Here is a 20,485-nt window from a genome sequence, read left to right on the forward strand (position 1 = left end):
CTATTTAATTAACGATTTAACAATATTCGATGAGAATATTTGATTATCAATGATTCTTATTAATATTTTCCAATAAGTTTCCACATTTAATGTCAAAAAGGAGATAAAAATATTTAAAATTACAACATCGTAATCTATTTGAAGATTCATTCTTTTTAACTAACCGGAAACATAAAATTAAGTTTCTTATGGGATCTGCAATACAAGAGATAACAAAAATTACGAAATACTAGTGAAGAACTATTCATGTATCAGGAACATCGAAACAGATAAGAGATATGTCGTTAGAATTGCGATCTTTTCTGAAATATTTTTCCTTAAATCGCGCGCAAAATTATAGTAACTGAATTTTTCATCACGCAAAATCACATGCGATTTAAAATTGCACTTGTGATATTAATTAAATAGTTGCAAAACAAATTTACGGGTAGTATTTTTATATGGCTATATTATAAATATTAGTCTAATTTCCAATTACTAATTATTTTATACTATAAATGCCATTTGTTCTTTTAAGCGTGACTTGAAAATTTCACTATAAATTTCGCATAAAATTTAAAGTTGTGTGCAATTCAAAATAATTGCGATATGAAACAGCGCGATTTAAAATTGCATTTACGATACAAAATCATGCTTAATTAAAAATCATATCCACGATAAAAATTGCGATATATCATACTCATGAATTTTTAAGGAAAATCGCAATCGCCATATATAATTTTATAAATTGGACATCTCTATACGCAGCAGAGGGTGCCGTAAATTTCAAGGTTACATCTATCTCTATTATTTACTTTATGGTTATACAAATCTTTTTCACGTAGACAATTCAAGCAATGTAAATTTTTACAAATTGTATAACAGTACAGAACAAGTAATTAAGGTATAAAATCGTTTACCTTAAGAGGGCCGGCATTTTTCCTTTGAAATTTTGAAATGTTTTTAACGTAAAATTGATAGAGAACCCACATGTTTTTTGCGCAAAGTTTCCTAGTTTGCTAATGGCCGCTGCGGCTCTCTGAAGATTAAAATATCTGACTTTAATAATATTGATAAGATAAAAATATATAAAATTTGAAATAAAAAAAATAGAATGTAATTTTTACTACTTCTAACGTGAAATCTAAATCTTCTGTGATCCATTGATTATTGTTTACACAGATGACATGTAGTTTACATTGTACACGCGTAATGGAGATTATTTATCTTTTCCGTGTAAAGCGCTCAGCCCTGATACGCAGCGCATGTCACGTGACGGGCGCGCGCGCGATGCGCGACGGCCCTGGCACGTGGCGGCAGGTGCGCGCGCGCGCACACAATTGACCACGTGACGTCAGTACGCTCAGCGTTCTCAAATTCAAGACGCGGCTCGCGCGAGGGTTAAATGGAGGGGACGTACGTACGGGGATGGGATATGGTAGGATACGTCCGTGTGCTGTCAGCGTCGCGCTGAGTGGCTCCGCTTCGGTGTGCGTATCCCCTTCACTCAAGCCTCGGCGCGGGTCGCGTCTTCGGTCTGGCAGTACACGCGGGCATGGCCGCGAGCCAAAGGCCGAGCCGAGCCGAGTCGAGCGACCGCAGGCGGCGTGATCGAAGCGCGGGGCTCCGTCCGCAGTCGAGCAGCGGAGAGCGAGCAAATATGGCTGCCGCGCGGCCACATAATAATGCGTAGCGGACGCGCCGCCGTCGCGAACGATCGTGTACAAGTGCGTGTACGATGTTGCTAAAGGGCCGGACTGCGACGGCGAAGAAGTACCGCAGGCATCATGGGAAAAGCGGTGCCAAATCCGCGGCCGGTAAGTACAATCTACGCGATCGCTACGCACAAAACCCGCGAGATCGCTGCGCGATCGTGTTCTCCACAGTTGCTCCACCAGTCTCCGTCTCTCTCACTCTTTCCCTTTCGGGCCCCCTCACACCCCGCCGTGCATCGTTGCCCCCCGCGTGCTCGCTCCCCCCTCGTCCATCTCTCGCAGGCCTCTGCTCCGCGATATCGACCACGTATATAAACACACCAGCTGGAGCGGTGCACAACAGCGACCGCGTGATAAATCGGGGATCTATCTTGGACGCAAGCGCAAGATTCAAACTCACGAGGAGCATAATGGCAGCTCACGACTCTCTCTCGCGAGCGTCGTAGATAGAAATCGTATTTTCCGAAGCCGTCCAGCCGTCTGTCGATTTTAATTACATTTTTATATCGCGTTAAGACAGGGGAGAACACGAGTGTCGAGACGATACGTTTGCGTCATATTGCGTTTTAGCGTGCGGGATGGACGTTGCAGCGTAGCGAGATTGGAATCCTTACGGGATACCGTAAGATCGGTCATCATTCTTACGCGCACGGTACATGCACACACACATGCGCGCGTATGTACTTACATACGCGCGACATGGCGGCGAGAGAGCGATCCTGATCGCACTTCTTGGATTCGTGTTCTCTTCGCTGATCGGTGAGCCTCGTGCACGCGATGTCGAAATGTCCCATGTTTGTTTATATGGAGCGTGACGTTTTGATTCTACAATACTAGCTAAACGTTATGTTTTATGTTTAAACAATTTTTTTTAAAATTTAAGATTTTTAAAAAGTACAGGGTACGCATTATGGAACTGTTCAGAATGGATTTCGATAGGAATTATTCCGTTTTCTCTAGAAAATATAATAGAAATTTAGAGAATAAGTAATTGAATAATTCCGATCGGAATTCACTTTGAACAGTTTCATAATACATGCCCAGATTTTAGGTTTAACTGTTTTTTTTCTACGACAAGCAATTTGACGTGAATTTTAGCCCTGAAAAAGCTGCGAAGTAAAAAACAATGAAATTTTGATTTAGATTTATAAGGCATACAATATTTATAAAAGATTTTATAAAATATTCATATTATTTGAATATTTCATAAATATTTATCATAATATTTCATACATATCTTAAATTAAACAGATCGTAAAGATTTATCACAAATATTTTAATAAAATATGATAAAATATCATAAATATTTCTTTTACTTACTATATTGTATAGAATATTGTACAATATATTTAATTTATGTTTGATAACATATTGAATAAAAAGTTAATAATTTTCCTTCTTTACGTATACAAAATATGTATAAAATATGTATAAAATATTTACATAATTTTAAAAAAAATTAACAGTAATAAGTATAGTTTATAAATATTTATCATAAATATTGTGTGTTGTCTGAGTAAGGAACATGACTCTATTTTGCTGCAGTTTTAAGTAAATAACTTTTAAACAGGTTTCAAATGAATCCAAATGGACCATTATATAAATTATTTTATTGTTGTAATTTATTAATTTTATTAATATATGTAAAAAATTTGATTTAGGTTAAAATTTTATTTTTTTTATCAAATTTATAAATAAATACAACAAAACGCGATTCTTACATAAGAATCAAAAACAAAAAAAAAATTAAAAATAATTTGTAAACTAAAAAGAGAATTATGTTCAATTTTATACAAATACTCAAACGTAATAACAGAACAATTAATAAAATTTAAAAATTTTTGATAATACTTTGAAATGTGACACATAATCTGCAGTTTTTTAATTTCGATAATTTGTAGCTAGAATCAAAACATCCTTGGATTCTAGCTACAGGATGTTTTGATTCTAGCTACAAATTATCGAAATTAAAAAACTGCAGATTTATATTATTTTTTCCTATTTAACGACAAAAAATTTGGTCGTGAATTTTGGTTCTGAAACCGTCTTAAGATAGAAAACGATGAAAACTTTGGCTTATGCAACGAAAATGACACTCTTATTTTGCTACAGTTTTAATTAAATAACTTTAAATAAGTAAATAGATTCAAATAAATTTTTACATGAATATTTATTAGTTTTATTAGTATGTGCATAAAAAATTTGCTTGAATTTGTAATATTTTTTTATCAAAATTACAAAACACAATTTTGCACAAGAATTGCATTAGAAGCTAACGAAAGTAAAAATTTTTGAACCAAGAGGATGTTCAAATTTTATACAAGTATTTAAACGTAATAATAGAGTAATTATGAAATATTGAAATTTTTGGCAATATTCTGTGACACATGCATTTTTAAGAGAAAGCAAAGTGACTCAAGTACGCGTTATCGGCGCTGATAGAAATTTTACCCCCGCAAATTACTGCGAACCGGTATTCTGTGAAAACTTTTATTAATAGGTTTGTCTCAGACCATTAGAGATTGAGAATTGCAAAGACTAAAATTTGATCAATTAGATTATTTTAATTCATTTTGCTCAAATCAGATGAATTCTCTAATTCAATACAATTGCCAGTTTGGGAGATTTTCCCTAAATTTGGATTTTATTATTACGGGTAAATTTTTAGAAAAATAGAAAGTTAAAAGAATAATTTTTAAAGGAGGAAAATATGAAGATCCATTGAATATTTTGTAGGAATTGTACTGATTTATATATAAAATATTACATTTATTATTTATTTTATTACATTTATCATAAATATTTATAATTTGATATCACATTGATTCGTACTCTTCAATCTTTGATACGTAATCTGATATATAGGCTTTATGTGTACATATTCGATAATTTAATTAGAAAAGCAAATAAAAAGGTAAGATATAAAGAACGAGACGTGTCGCGCGAATTTTTCTCGTCTTCGGTAGCAACGGTTACAGCTAGCCGTTGCAACGCGGTGGCGTCGGTGCAATTCGTTAATAAGAGTCTGTTAAAAATATCTCCGGAGACATTTCGGCGGAGCTCACGAGCGTCTGCGAGCGTCATCCGAAGCTCCGAAGATGCGTCGCCGCGAAAATGCATTCCTGGCGCGCCGCGATAAGAATAGAGCGACGAGGGGGCGGCGAGGGGAGAAAGTAAGGACGATTCGTAATGTGATAACGAACGAGGGAGAATACACAGAGAATCACGTGAGTGTAATTGAATCGCGCGTTGCGGATCGTCATAACAGATAGTTCAGTTACATCATCTCACACTTTTTCTATTACATTTCATTAGTCAGTTATTTATCAAGATAGTTTCAGAACGACCAACGGTTGATACGAAAAGAATTAGAGCATTAGAATAGAAACGCTCATATTAGACTGTGCATTGAAAATTAAAAATTGGAGATTAAAATTTATGGAATCATTCAGAGCGAAATCGATTAAAATTAAAGTTAGAATTTTAGTAGAATTTTAAGCTTCAATTCTCAATCTTCAATGCGTAGTCTGATACGGGTTTTAAATCTACAATAGATGCCCTATAAGCGCTACAATATTCCTAGAATATTATACATATATTATTAAAAATTAAAATAATATTAAAAGAATGTTTGGAGAATATTATTCAATATTTCCAATATTTTATTATTATAGGAATATTGTCTTAATGTTATATGTACGTTGTATATAATATTCGTGGTATATTATTTCAATATCTGTAGAATATTATAAAAATGTTTTATGAATATTATTGGCAGTCAAAAATTGATGTAAATTATTATGCATAAAATATTCATAAACTTTATAATTATTACATTTAAAAGTTATAATGTTCCCAATAATTTAAAATATTAAAGTAAATAACGTTATTCTTATAATATTCTATAATATTCATATAATATTATTAGGAGTGACCATATAACTACTCTTTATTTTTTTAATATTTCAGGAATATTATTTTATATTAAACAATATTGTAGCGCTTATTGCTATTGTAGTAAATTTTCAGGCTCTTACTTTAAGCTCTAAACTTTTTTTCTAGCAAGTCGTTTTCCCGGCGCTACTTAAGCTATAATCCCCCTGTCAGCGGCTAAATATCAAGTGTAAAGTTTAGAGCTTAGAGTAAAAAGCTTACTGCACTTACTGTATAGATCGGGGCTCTTCGATACACGATATTCTTGACTATTTCACACTTTGTTCTATTTTCAACGTGACGTGTATAATAGAGATGTAAAATAATATTTAAAGTATGTACAAAAATGATAGACGGAGAACATTGAATGAGTATTTTTGATCTATTTATAAAATGAATAGCAATAATGTATCATGTTGGTGTATAGTTCACGAGCTGGTGTCATTATCAGAAACAGATGCATATACGCTAACATGTTAGGTCTGTTGTCTGCAGCTGCATTATGTTACACTTTCTGCTCTTAAAATGAGATGTACAGACTCTCAGGGATTCGAAGAGCCAAGGATTCACGATGATTCTGATGATCTAAAAATATTACGCTCCGAGAAATTATTATATCTCTAGAAATTCGATTATTTGAACATTTGAAAATAGAACTTTGTGCGTGCACAGCGGCAGATTTGATTAAATTCGATCGTAACACTTTTATGAATCCGTGATTGATGGGAAGCTCATTTTAGACAATCTATAATTCGCCTTGGATCTTTTAAGATCTTTACTTTTTCAAGGATGTTATTTATAATTTTATTTACCGTATGTACATATTTGTGTATTTTAACGTTATGTATCTTATATATGTGTTGCGATGTTTTCCTGATTTTTCAAGCGTTTCCCGTATTTAATTACATAGGCACATAAAATTATTACATATAGGCAAAATTCCATATAGGCAAAAGTCCGGAATTGTCTATATGTACAATAATTTAATATAAAATATCTCTGGATTGGGAAGTAACTCACGGAAGTAACTTACGATTACTAGTTACTATTGAGTCGAAACAAAAAAATTCGTAGCGTTTTTTTTAATAAAATAAAAAATTTTAATAAAATAAAAAAATAAAATTGAAAAACAATGTTTAGATATTTGTACACAGATACGTGATTAAATTAGATGATTAGATACTTGCACATACATATATATCCTATGTACATACAAATTTGCATAGAGACGCGTAAAATATCGTTGTGATGTCCTGTATCATGTGGCACGAATTATTTTCAATTAGTGTTACGATTTGGTTATCATTAACGATTCCAGATTTAATGAAAAACGTAACGAACTTTTGTTCGGACCTAATAATTCTAAAAAGTTTCTCGTTACCACTATTATTACTTGAAAAGTAACGATTCTCGGTTTTTTTCCGTTTAGAATAACGGAAGAAAAACCAGCGAATCGTTTAGAATTATTCTTTTTAAACTAGATCAAATTAAACATGAAACTTATTTTTCTGTTTTTTTATTAAAATATTAATAAAAACAACATTATTTTGTATCTTAAATTCGTAAGATCACAAGAAATATAAAGAGGAAAGAGTTAAAAAATGCAAAATATAAATTAACAAATTTTCATTTTTTTATTAAATTTTTATAAATACAGCAAAATTAATATATTTTTTAATTTTGAATTTTGTATTTAAAATGTTTAACATATAATTTACAATACACTAGAAATTTTTCTTAAAGTGCATGCTATATGATTGATGTATGACATCTTAAAACAATATTTAAGTTGATTTTAAACATAACAGATTACGAATATCAGCTGAAGACTGAAGATTCAATACACATATACGGAAAATGTCAAATGGATTCAAAATGTAGAAAGTAACTGTTGAATTCGTTACCGTTACTGAAAAAATATAATTACGTCACCGTTACAGTAGTAAAAAAGAAAACTAACGATGTTACCAGTCCGTAACTAACGTCTATTACTAAAAAAAAGTAACTGTATCGGTAACGGCGTTACACAAGTAACTTCCCAACCCTGACATATCTTTATGCTGACATTTACGACACGCGAGAAGTTAGCCCACTTTTGGCGCCAGCAGTGACCACGTGGTTCCCTCGGTGACCACGTGACCGCGCTCGGGATGTGCGGCGCGATGCACTAAATAAATTTGCGCGTTTACTATCGGCGGCGGATACTCGCATGTCGGGCGATGATTTTAAGTGCCCGAATTAAGCACTTCGCGTTATCTTGAAGTGATGCGTCCCGACGTCGTTAATATCGCCGTAAATGCAAAGGAGTACTACTTAACGAGCGATCGTAAATCATCGCGCGGTCGTCTGCTTAAACTCGGAATTAAGACCGAGCGAAGTCACCGATTTTAGAAACGCCTTTAACTCCCTCACTTTCTCGAAAAATTCTTTTGACTGTTGCTTGCAGAGCGTAACTAACCTGTCACTTTTATTGTGTACTAAACCTAGATCTTTTCATTCTACAGTAGTTATTACGTAGTTACATATTTTACGTTCGTTTAAACAATTAAAACTTCATAAGCAATGCTTATAAATTCATCAAGCTAATAAGCAAAGATAAAAAGTAGTTAAACATTGAATATTAAAATAATTCAGTTGTAAAAGTATTAAATAATGAATAATAAGAATTTTTTAAATACCGACTTTTTTTACAAAATTGAATTGTATAAAAATATTTTTTAATATATAAAGATATATGTAAGAATCAAGTATGTGAGGATAAAAATTTTAAGAGAGTCGTTAATTTTGACGCCGGCAAGGAGTGTCTCGCTAATCGATTGGCGAGAGAAACTTTTTGCAGATCACATAAACGACGATGCCGGCGTGTTAAATGTCTCCAAGGCCTTTGCAATGTAGGCTCAATCACCGCCAATCTGTAGGGTCTTAGCAATTTGCTTCTTCGAATGATCTCGAGCGGCATCTGTGATTCGCAAAGTATCGCAGAAACCGAATAAAAATGCCTGATTCAGTCGCGAGCACTCGCTTACATCACTGATACTTGAGGGAATCTCAATGACGAATATCTTTACCAAAAATATCAGCGCATAGATATATGTATATTCGCACGAATTTATTATCAAGTTTGATCAAATTGATAATACTCACGTGGACAATTTTATTTGTTTGGAGCTTTTTACTTATAACATCAATATTTTGAAAATATGCAATACAAGCAGATGCTTAACGAATATCAGAATTGATGTGAATTTTTTCTTGAGAGCAATTGAAATAATGATCAAAAAATAAAGGCAACGCTATTAAAGCAATAATTGTCATTAGAAAAAAAATGATATATTTCAAAAATACAAAACTGTTACTGTCAAAAATATACAACCATTGATATAATTGGAATCAATAACTTGTGGTTGTTTTCAAAATTATTATCATTATCGGTAACGAAATCAATCACGTCGATTTCTAAATTCTTAAATTACCGAATTCAAAAATAATAGTTTGCTCAATCGTTTCTTGCTCAGTTGATTTCTTGACTGGATCGTTGCGGTTCCCATTTTTGAGAATAATCTTTCCGCTGGAACCGATGTGCCCACAATTGACAAGTATTTTCGCGCTATTGTGTATAATGAGGGATACGTCAGTCTCATGCTCTCCCATTTCTCTAAAGGATTGTCTTCCAAGGAAGCTAATGGATTGGCCAGGTACAAGGACAGTTGGTTCTTTAGAGTAAACGCGTCTTTCTCTTTCGGTTCATAGGCCAAAATTTTGTGATTGTTCCAAATATCGCACTCAGTTTCTTTTTGATGACCATTGGATCCAAATTCATCAGAGTAGGATTCATTTATCATGTTTTGTAACTGCTTTTTGGCATTGTCCAGAGCCGTTGCATGTACAAAATGTACAGTTTTGAAGCGGGGATCTAATATAGTGGCGATAGAAATCGGTTCACTGAACTCTATTAAGCCGAACCACCTCTCAAATTCTGCTACGATAATTTCTTTCAATCTCATCGACAATGTCATCGTCTGTCTAGTCTTCGAATATTCAGCTATAGCGCACTTGATAACCGGCATTATCTTTGATATCGCAATATAGTTATCGGTTAAACATTCTTTCGCTATGAATTCCAATGGTTTCAAAAGATCTAATATTTCTTTCAACGTGACGATCTCGTCGGCAGTCAATAGATCGGGCGTCTTATGTAAAACTTTATTAATCATGTTCCATAACTCAACGAATCGTTTTATCATGTAGAATATGTCGATCCATTTCATTTTGGCATCCAGAATGAGTTTCTTTACCTCGTTTTCAGATGTACCCGAATCAATTTGACACCGATAGAGCTCATTAGTTAAATCGGTATTGTTTTTCAAAAACATTACGACCGACCTAACTTTGTTAATGAAATTATTAAGGTCTTCGCAGTTTTTTAGAGCATTCTCTGCCAACAAATTGATAATATGAGCAAAACAATTCATATGCTTGTCCTGACCAAATATTTCTATGGCAGCTTTAACTATATTAGATTCATTATTAGTTACAACTGCTGTGACTTTATCAGCAGGAATGCACCATTTTAGCATAATGTTCATAATCGCAAGTACAGTCCAATCTACAGTATGTTCAAGCAATTCAATAACTTCAATGTTTCCTGATTCTATCTTCTTCGTTCCACTTGTTACGAAATGTACGGTGAGTCCTAAGAACCTTTTGGATGACCCTGCTTCAGACCAGGTATCTATAGTAATGGTCATATGTAAAACTTTATTCAGCTTTTGCTTAAAAATTTGGGCCATTGCGTCATATTTTTCATCAAATCTTCTTTTGATCGCATTTTTGGTAGGAATTTTGTAAAGAGGTGCCAATTTCTTCAGCAAATATTTAAATCCTTTACATTGCATAGTACTAAATGGTTGGTAATCAGTACAGATGTAGTAGAGGAAGGCATCCAATATCTCAGCTTCATGATCATCATCATCTACATAAGATACCTTATATCAAATTTATAAGAAGTTTAAGCACTTATAATTACTATTTATCAATACATATGTATTATCATTTTTTTCGATTTTCCTTTTTATAATTGTTTAATTGTCAATGTAAAAAACAATCTTACCAGAACAAGATGCCTTCCCAAATGTTGAAGCTATAAGTGATCCACTCATTTGCTTGACAAGTGATCCTTCCTATCACAACAAACAAAAAGTAATAAAATAGAATTCAAATATATTCACAAAAGTATAAAATTGATTAAAGTACATGTGTCTCAACTGCAGTTTCTAAACTTGTTCCAGCTCCAGCGTGTGAAGTGTTGTCAGCACTGTTCAGCCGGTGACTACAAGTGAAAGGAGACTTTATAAAATTCATTCTTAAATATGTATAGCATAAGAGGAAATGCATTATTATTATTATTATTTATGTGTGATCAATGGACCTTATCTTCCTCATGGGCAATTTCGTTTCCTTGGGCGTGTCCTTTCTGTCCGCGGTGTTTTTTATTTTGTGTAATTTCAAGTGCGTTATCATACTGCTTGTATTGCCCCAGTGCTTGATGTAGTATGCGCATAAATTACATTGCGCTGTGTTCACATTTATTTTCTTGAAATGAAGCCACATCTTATTACTATTACGATGCATTTTTAAAGTAATCGATATGAACAAACAGTTGCGACCAATATATTGTTTTTTCCTTTCTAAGATTTTTCTATTCCTTCAGAATACGATACACTGTGCTTAACCTATCTTCTGTTTTTCTTCTGGAGAAATAACATGAACGTAGCAACGAGTGAAATCAAGCGCTGCCACGCCATCTAGAAGTATCGATATTCGATATCGCCGTCGAGCGAATAAGCATGCGAGTGTCGATATTTTTAAACATTTAATAACTTCAACGCGAGCATTGATGGCGTTGATAGGCCGCCTTTGCTTATTGCTTTCTTCGGGATAGCCAATCGGAAATTGCACCGGACATCTACAAATTTATTGGATGCTTTCAGTGTTACAATGTGCAATGGGTGTATTCAGTACTGCAATCGCTCACTGAGCGTCAAAGTAATAGTTGAATGTGATTGGTTCTTACCTTTAGATCCAACCAATATAAGGATATATATTCGATGGAAATAGTGTCGCAATTTAAATATAACGCAGCATTTTAAAGTATAATGGTTAAAACATTAAAAGCGAAGTATTGAAATACTTTTTATATTAATAAAACATCTAATTTACGTAAAATTATTTAAGTAAATTACATATGTTATTTATATTAGAATTGGGCAGTAAATACAGTTAAAAATATAGAAGTTGAGTGATAGAGTTAAAAAGTTAATAACTTGTAATTTAACTTATTTATATCAAATGAGTTAATTTTTAACTTCAATTATACCGCGTTCATGGCGACGCTCTACGCATCTTTTGATTAGGTGGGGGGGATTCGAGCGCGTTACTCAGTGCCGTATGCATTATTGTCATACACTCGACGGACCTCGACGCACAATCTCTGTGAATCGAATAAGTGAAATTTCCTATTTTCATGCCTAAATTTTTTTTATTGCATAAATTATTTTCATAAAAACTGTTGGGAAACGCAGTATCGCTGTTCATGATTCGATTAATTGTCGAATATAACACGTTAGAATTTATACGCGCGGGATCTTTGCCGGCTACAGTCGACCTGAGGTCCCGGGCTGTGGGGTTTAGCGGTGTGGAGAGGGTAAAGTAGGCGTGACATCTGACTGAACCGGACGTAAACGTGTTTATTCCGTGGTAATTTTTTCCGTGAACGCAGATAATTATTTTAAACATATTAACTTTTTAATTTATTAACTTTTTATTAATAAGTTAAAATTTTTTTTATTTTTTAGAAAAGTTAATATTTCTTTCTTCTATAAAATATTTTGAACAATGTTGGACAATTGGCTTTCGTATCACATCTATGTAAAATGATTATTGTGGAAGTGTAAAAGGTTTAGCAGTTATTTCATACGAGTAAAGAGATAGTAAAGGATGGAGCAAAGTAGAAGTGTTTAGCTTTTGTATTCTTTGATGTCTTGTACATCTCGTGTTTGGGAATTCTTTTAGCGCATGAATTAATGCTGCAGTCACATATAGATGCTCTGTGACTGTGAGAGACAGCACTTGTGCCTGTGCAGAGCACACAAAGTGCACATATTTGCACTACTGATATCTGTGCGTATTATAACCTTTCCGAAATTGAATTATTATTTGTACATATTATATATTTGTCATTCTTTAAGCTTTGTAAACATATTTCACAAGTTATTTTGACATTTTACGTTTTATTTATAAGTATTACTTATAAATTATCTACGCGCTGTATATCCCACACATAAGTAGCCGTTATCCCATCTTTATAAGATACATGATAAAAATACAAAAGTTTTAAAGTTTTTCAAATATAAGAAAATAAATATTTCGTCTAACATTCTAATTTTTTAATAGTAGTAGTCATATAGTATGAGGTTTTAATTACCCAGTCGGCACACAGATTAAAAAAAAAATTAAAAAAGAATTCAGACTTATGTCATCAATTTAGTGTTCATTTTGAAATGCAGGAAGAATTCTTTTTTCGAAAAGAGTTCTTTTTGCATTTGAAAATGAATTTTGAATGATGACATAAATCTGAATTCTTTTTGAATTCTCTGTGCCGTCTGGGTAGTATAGTTCATATTCTTTAAACACAGTTAATAATATTTGTTAAATTAAATTTTAGGTAAATATGGCATATATACACGACAGAGTTATTTTTAGAGAATATTTAAAAAGATTTAGAAGCAAGTAGATTTTTGCGAGTCATTTTGTTTTGAAACATTACTATTTTAGTATTTTATTTTTGGATTTATATTATGCTAAATTCATGTATCAATATATGTACTTAAAAGAACAATCAACAATCATTACAATTCCTTAGACATCCTTATGTATGCGCGAGTCGAACTTTATCGATTTACAAAGGATTTACATAATGATATTTTTTTATTCAAAAGTCAACTGTTAATGCTAATTAGCTGAGATCAAGGCTGACCAATATTTGAAATTCGAAGTAGCCATTTTTGAGGTCAGCAAACACACTTGCTTTACAAATCAGCGGTGCTCAGTTGATCGAGCAGCTGAGCTAATTGGTGAATGATTTGAGGTATGCACGTTGATACACTTGTTCGCGAAACGTGATAGCTTTGAACGCGGTAGTGATGTTCAAATAAATGTTTTCATTCTCAGAAGACTCAAAATTATAAAATAATATGCATTCTTAAAGTTCCTCAGGTATTTTCAGATTTTCACACAAACATTGTTCACAGTTTTTGAAATTTTTCAGTATTCTTCAGGTTTTTAGACAATTTTAGTTTCTTAACGCTTTTCTTAGAAATCTTTACTTGTAAACTTGTAAAAATCTTCAAAAATCTCTTTTAAATCTTTCAATAATTTTGAAATGTCAGATATTTTGAGAAAGAATTTTTTTTTCCTATTTAAAGAGTAAAGAATTTTTAAAAATCTATGCAAGATTTAGAGATGTCATTACTTTTTAATAGCTTTCTTAATTGTTTCTGGAGAATTCTTGTGATACTGGAAGAAACCTTAGTAACTTAATTCTCAATAATTTGTACATATTCTGAGAATATACGGAGAATCGGAAAAGGCTCTGAAGCTCTGTACACATTTGTGTCGCGTGTTATCAGCCGTTCTATGAGAACCACCAATGATAGCAGGCCGTCCACCTAGAGATAAGGCCCCGGAGTCCACAAAAATGCGTCTATTTAGTATTCATCTCGCTCTCATGGTCGTCGCGGAATAAAACCTCCCTCTCCCTTTTCCTCCCTCTTTCGAATGTGTTTTCTTCGCATAATCAAATCGCACGCAGATGCGTAGTTTCGATACAGTTTTGCAAGCCTTATGCAGTGGCTATGTTGTCGTTACAATTATATGAAGCAGGTAAAATCATGATTTTCTTCAAATTAAGTCGTTTTTATATTGATAGTCTGATGCATCAAATTGTGGCAAAATTTAGAAGTGCCTATAGGATTTTTGACATTTCGAAGAATTTAATTTAATTTGAATGTAATTCTATTAAGAATTACATTCAGTGAATTGAATGTAATTAATTAATCGATAATATAAATATATAGTTGTTTTTTTCGAGTTTACTATTTGATAACTTAGTCTGAAATAATTTTATTGTCGACAACATTAGATTGTAGATATTCTTGATGATCATGCAAGATTTTATACGAATAAAAACAGATTGAGTTCAGGTCTTTTCTACACGTGTAGCAAATGTGCATAAATAAAAAAATATTTGAATAAATAAAGTCATAATGAAAATAATTTGCCTGGTATAAATGCTCATCACTCAGATCGTATCGATCGATCGATGTAACGAAGCCAGCAGCGCGTATTGTATTTGCATCTATATTCATGCATGCGTGCATGTGTGTGCGCGTGCATGTGTGTGTATGCGTGCATGACGAACGTCTCGTAGTGCAAGCACCGAATAACAATTAAGCCGTAAAAGCGCGACGATAAATAAGCAAGACGGGTCATCGTCCAGCGGTAGACGAGATTCACGTTCAACGAGCCGTGCTAGAATCGCCAACATACGTGCACACGCGGACACCATGACGCCGACGTTATTCCAATAGCATAAAAATATCAATGTTATCGAGCTTTGATATTTGTTAGTTCTAATCTCAAAGAATGAGTATTTCAAATATCGTCATATTGTTATTACCGTTCCGATGATTCAAAATAACTAAAAATATAATACTTCCTACACATGATTGGACAAAAATGTCCAGCGCATTTCTTTTCTTTTCTTAACTAGATAATGGTCTATATTCTCTTCTAAAAAAAGTTTGGTATCTAAAAATGTGGTCAAAGACGTTATTTTCACGTTAAAGTGACGACGAGTAACGTCAGCTTGGGTCATCTGAGTGGGGATTAGGTTTGGTGCTTTAGTTTGTGCATGTCATTTCACGGAAAAAAAAGACCGTAACAGCAGTTACAGTTAGTTGCAGCAGCAAAAACCTCTATGTAGTAGTTAAATTTTAGCTATATACAATTGAAATTTAACTACCACATATAGATTTCTGCTGCTGCAACTAATCTTTTTTTTTCCAGTGTTTTTCCTTTGTTATCCAGGGCGTTTCGGAAAACTGCTTTGGAGCACACGTGATACACTCTGTCGTGTATAGAATGATTATACCTGGACAGTCTTATCTTTTCTTTATTTTTAGGAAGAAATTTCATTTCTCTGATTTCAGCTATAATTACTTATACAAAATTTAAATTTCTTTTTTCAAATTAACAATCGTATAAATACTTTCTGGAGATGCTAAAATATGCATAAGAGTCACTAAAGAATTTTAAGTAATGCAAATTAACTCAAACGCCCTGATGAGAAAATTTAACAGCCTAGTGCGCAGAGAAGGTGTCTAAAAACAACAATGTGAGCAGAACGTTAATCTTTTGTTTGTTTTATGATATACTCGAGATAGTTATCGTAGACAAAAGTATCGTTACCTAATATTATGATATAGTATCATCGCATCTTTCTCTCTCTCTCTCTCTCTCTCTCTCTGGATTAAGAATAATAAATTTATATAAGTTGTCCAGTATGACGTGAAACATCTGGGGAAACACGCTCGTCCGTGATCGATTTTTCGCAAAAACTCGTCACAGGTTTTCCATGTGACCCATCGTCGAAGCGACCGGTAATCGTCTAGCGTGACTAATGGGGCTAGCAAGCTTACAGACGTTTACCGCGCTATCAGCGAGTGTCTAGTTCCTCCGTGGTGGGTGCTCGTACACGTGCGTACGTATATGTGTAGCGAATAATTGAACGGTAGGCGCGTGTAAAGAGCGGGAGGGGCAAGAAGAGAGAAACGGTGGAGGAGGAGGAGAAGAACGAGCAACAAACATGTCGTTGAGCGCGATTGTCTTGCGCACATTGGACTTTATTGCATTCGTTTTGCCTTGCCGCGTGAGAACGATGGAATGATCGCAGGGTGACGGGGAAAGGATAAACTCGAATTATTCATATTTAGGCAAGATTATAAGGCAGTTGAATGAAACGTTTATATCTGTAAAGTTCATCTTAGTAAATCTGACTAGTATATTTGCATAACGTAGTGCATTCAAATATGGTTTGATACTCGCGATGGTTCAGATGTGAGGGACTTTGGTTGTGATGTGTGCCTATGTGTAACATAAATCTATGTATGTAATTATATGCAGGATGTTTTTAGTCCACCCTCTTTTTCTCAGAAACAAATAGTGGTTGAAAAATGTGAGGAAAAATTTTTTCATTATCAAAGCTTATCTAAACTATGTAACAATGGTATTCTGGGTTTTCTGGGAACTACCGGAAGTAGTATAAACCAGAGCTATATAAAATTTTAAATAGGAATATATATATAAGAGTCAAGTGGGATATTGTCTTGGGTAAGTTTTTTAAAAATAAATACAATTTTTTTGTTAAAACTATTTTTTTACACTACTTTACGAGAAAAAATGAGGAAGTGTCACAATTTATGAATCATCTATTCTTCTGTATGTATGTATGTATATATATGTGCGTGTGTATGTGTGTAAATTATATTACAATATATACAGGATGTTCTGTAAAGACAATGCTTACCCCTTTGCAACATGCACTTGTCTATCAGCCCAATTTTAACGAAACTTGATACTCGGAAGTTTTTTTGGGTCGTCGAATTCGAAATCTGAATTTGAAAATTAAAAAATTGAAGATATAAAAAGATGTAAAAAATATATAAAAAATTGTAAGTTGTAAGAAATTGAATAGAGAAATGTGACATACGAGTATATCACTATGTTGCAAAGAGTTAAGGACACATTCCCGACATTATTTCCAGACGAAAATTGTAATATTAAAATATCGAAACTGTAATGATTTTCGAGATATTTGAAATTAATGAATCAAGTAGCTTAAAATTTGTATATTCAGATATCATACGCACAATACTGAAGACGAAAGTTGATTTTTGCCTCTATTATTCAATATTGATGTAAAGATTATACGTGTCATTATGTTGTTACTCATTGTTGTTGTTACGGTCTGTATGTAATTATACACTCATATACATAAACACACAATTTAAATGTTTTTGTGAAGATTTATATAAATGAGATCTATTTTTAAACCGTTTACTACTATTTATTTACTTTAACTCAACTTTTGCATCAAATTATATCGTATTAATAGTTTGAGTAACCTTAACTGAGCATTTTTCTATATTATATTAGGCATTGTATTTTAATTACGTCAGCACTTTAAATTTACGCCAGCCTAATTTAATAAATAATTTATTAATGATACGCGACTGATATAATTAATACTTAGTTAACGGGACAGCAAGCAAGCATATAAATATCTAAGATCCGATAGAAGCGTAAAAACATTTTATTTACAGCTTTTTTTATTCTTTTTCTTTTTTACACTTATTATCTCTCTGCCACGTGTCGACTACTTCGTATAATTTAATTTCAATCTCTGTTTGGAAAGAGACAGATATAGTCGGGGAAACTAGTATTAACTAGATAATCTTGAGATACACGTTGCGAAATTAATCTTCTCGAAGGTGAGAGGGTGCAATTTTTCAAACATCCCATAGACACGCTAACGAAGCGGCTAAATTAATGGCAACGCCAACAAATAATTTTCAGTCACCGTATTCCCACGTTTTTCAGATCGGTGTCTCTGGTTTCCGTGACGACTGAGATAACAATAACGATAAATAATAATAAACATACCTACACGCTTGGCATGGCGCGTCAGTGTCCGTGCGAGCCATCGCACTGCGCAGATCGTGGAATGCTCGAGCCGCCGCCACGGTGTTTCGTGACGAGCGAATTCCGATTCCGAAAGTCCGCAAATCGATTATTATCAAAAAATAAAAAAAAAACTCGGAAGAAAAACCGCTATTTAAATGGCGTTGTTGTTAAACCGGTATATTCAGATCGCAAAAAAAAGTGCGGTCGCGGATTAACTACCGAGTGGGATCGGCAAATGTGAAATTGTGACTGTGCAGGGAATTTCCTTTCCCACTTCTCCCGTTGATCTATGGGTTTTCGTATCCAATGACGCATCTCGCATGGTAATCCCGCGGTGATCAAAACTGCCGTACACCATACAAAATTTTTCCATTGTTATGTAACACCTAGGAGTTGTCGATTTACCGGAATCATTATTTTATTGTGTAACCATCTCGCTAAATTATACATACGGAGTGATCGCTTTGGGTTGGATAGCAGCTGTTATGCGTTACTTTTTACACCGTCGAACGAAAGTTTGAAACCTGTACGTTCACTTTCGAGCTCTTGTTATTCAAGGGGAGAAAAAATTTTTTAACGGAAAAGTTCCACCGAGAATATCCTTTCTCCTCGTCGAGTCTCCGATGCTATCTCTAGGTGCAGTTGCTTCTTTTTCCTGTACCTTGTACATTCGTGTTGTGCCAATCAGCTAGCAGGTGCGGAAGGAGGGCTAGGCGAAGAGATCTAAGGATCGCTAAAAATAAAAAAACTCGTGGGATGATAGTTTCATGTATAAATAGCAATTACAATAGATTATCTAACAGATTGATAACCGCGCTATCGCGACGCATCTTGTATTAAGTCGCTACGCGGGTCAGAAATGATCCGCGGATTGTAAACTTATAATCGACCTTTGACGTCACGCAATCGACGCCACACGATCGTGACGTGTTCGAAACGAGCGCGTGCATGCCCGCGCGCGCGTGCACGCGCGTGTTAATCGATCACGCTCGTTTCGATTATCTAATCGTCGTGCGCCGTTGGCGGAACGAAATTCTCTCACGGCCCACGAAGATTCGGATGAAAATTGGCGATTTATATATAAGTCGTGTTTTGAGAAGGACAAAGCCACGCCGCATTCGTGTCCAATCGTCCTTTTAAAGCGTGCGCGCGCGCACACGATCGACCTCGAAGAAAACGCCACCGTGGAGTTGCGTAATTTGAATTTCGGCGCACTCGCGTTCCGCAAAACGTAACATCTGTTTTTTTTTTAGTTAAACTGGATGCACTAGTTCAGAGTTTATCTCTCTTCTTCCAATGTGGAGGAAAAGCGATAAACTGTGAGCTAATGCAACCAGTTCAACTAAAAAAAAACGGGAGGACCTTTTAGGACTTTATAATCAGAGTGTGGGCATTAGATAATAACCCTATAAACGCTAAAATATTCGTAGAATATTATATGAATATTATTAAAAATAAAAATAAAAATAAAATAATATTCCGAGAAGATTATTCTGACAATATAATATTTTTTAATATTATAAGAATATTGTATTGTGATGTTATATGCCCATTTTATTTATATAATATTCGTATATATATTATGTTATTTCAACATCTGTGGAAAATATGAAAATATTCTACAAATAATATTTTTGTTTAAAAATTAATGTAAATTATACATAAAACGTTCATAAACTTTATAATTGTTACATTTAAAAGTTATAATATTCTTAATAATTTAAAGTATTGAAATAAATAATATTTAATTCTCATATTATAATCATAGAATGTTCATATGATATTAGGAGTGGACATATAACTAATTTTTATTAATATTAAAAAATATTTCAGAAATATTATTTAATATTAAATAATATTGTAGCGCGTATAGAAAACTGATTGGTCTGATATTTTTCATCAATTCACATCAGTTATGTGAAATTAATTTTTGTAATTCTTCCGAGGCATTTTTCATTTTTTTGTACGTGTCCAAATTTGAGATAGAATAATTCAAAATTGAAAATTTACTTGGGTTTTTAAATTCCCAGTTGATTTATGGATGGGAAAGGAAAGAA

The 20,485-nt window shown here is 33.6% G+C and overlaps 2 protein-coding genes across 2 annotated transcripts in view; one reads left to right on the plus strand and one right to left on the minus strand.

Moving 5' to 3' along the window:
• The first annotated feature begins 1,502 nt into the window (after positions 1 to 1,502).
• LOC105193791 (nuclear factor of activated T-cells 5) overlaps positions 1,503 to 20,485 on the plus strand; it is a 55,841-nt gene continuing 36,858 nt past the window's right edge. Inside the window, exon 1 of the mRNA XM_011158375.3 lies at positions 1,503 to 1,796. Within this exon, the coding sequence (XP_011156677.1) occupies positions 1,718 to 1,796 (79 nt within the window). The 5' untranslated portion in view covers positions 1,503 to 1,717. The remainder of the gene's footprint in view (positions 1,797 to 20,485) is intronic.
• On the minus strand, positions 7,581 to 11,424 carry LOC105193790 (zinc finger BED domain-containing protein 4). Its single transcript, XM_011158372.3, has 4 exons — positions 11,056 to 11,424; positions 10,881 to 10,956; positions 10,738 to 10,807; positions 7,581 to 10,599 (listed from the first exon to the last, which is right to left on the minus strand). The coding sequence occupies exons 1-4, from the start codon at positions 11,256 to 11,258 to the stop codon at positions 9,092 to 9,094; spliced, it is 1,857 nt and encodes a 618-aa protein (XP_011156674.1). The 5' UTR covers positions 11,259 to 11,424; the 3' UTR covers positions 7,581 to 9,091.

The sequence above is a fragment of the Solenopsis invicta genome, chromosome 13 (assembly GCF_016802725.1).
Source record: "Solenopsis invicta isolate M01_SB chromosome 13, UNIL_Sinv_3.0, whole genome shotgun sequence".
Lineage (NCBI taxonomy): Eukaryota > Metazoa > Arthropoda > Insecta > Hymenoptera > Formicidae > Solenopsis > Solenopsis invicta.

Bases quoted from the DNA above. Each gene is read 5' to 3' on its own strand.
- LOC105193790 (XM_011158372.3), bottom strand. From the start codon at position 11,258: ATGCATCGTAATAGTAATAAGATGTGGCTTCATTTCAAGAAAATAAAT. The intron at 10,957-11,055 runs GTCCATTGATCA...TTTCACTTGTAG, and splicing joins TTGCCCATGAGGAAGATAAG to TCACCGGCTGAACAGTGCTG. The intron at 10,600-10,737 runs GTAAGATTGTTT...TATCTTATGTAG, and splicing joins TGGGAAGGCATCTTGTTCTG to ATGATGATGATCATGAAGCT.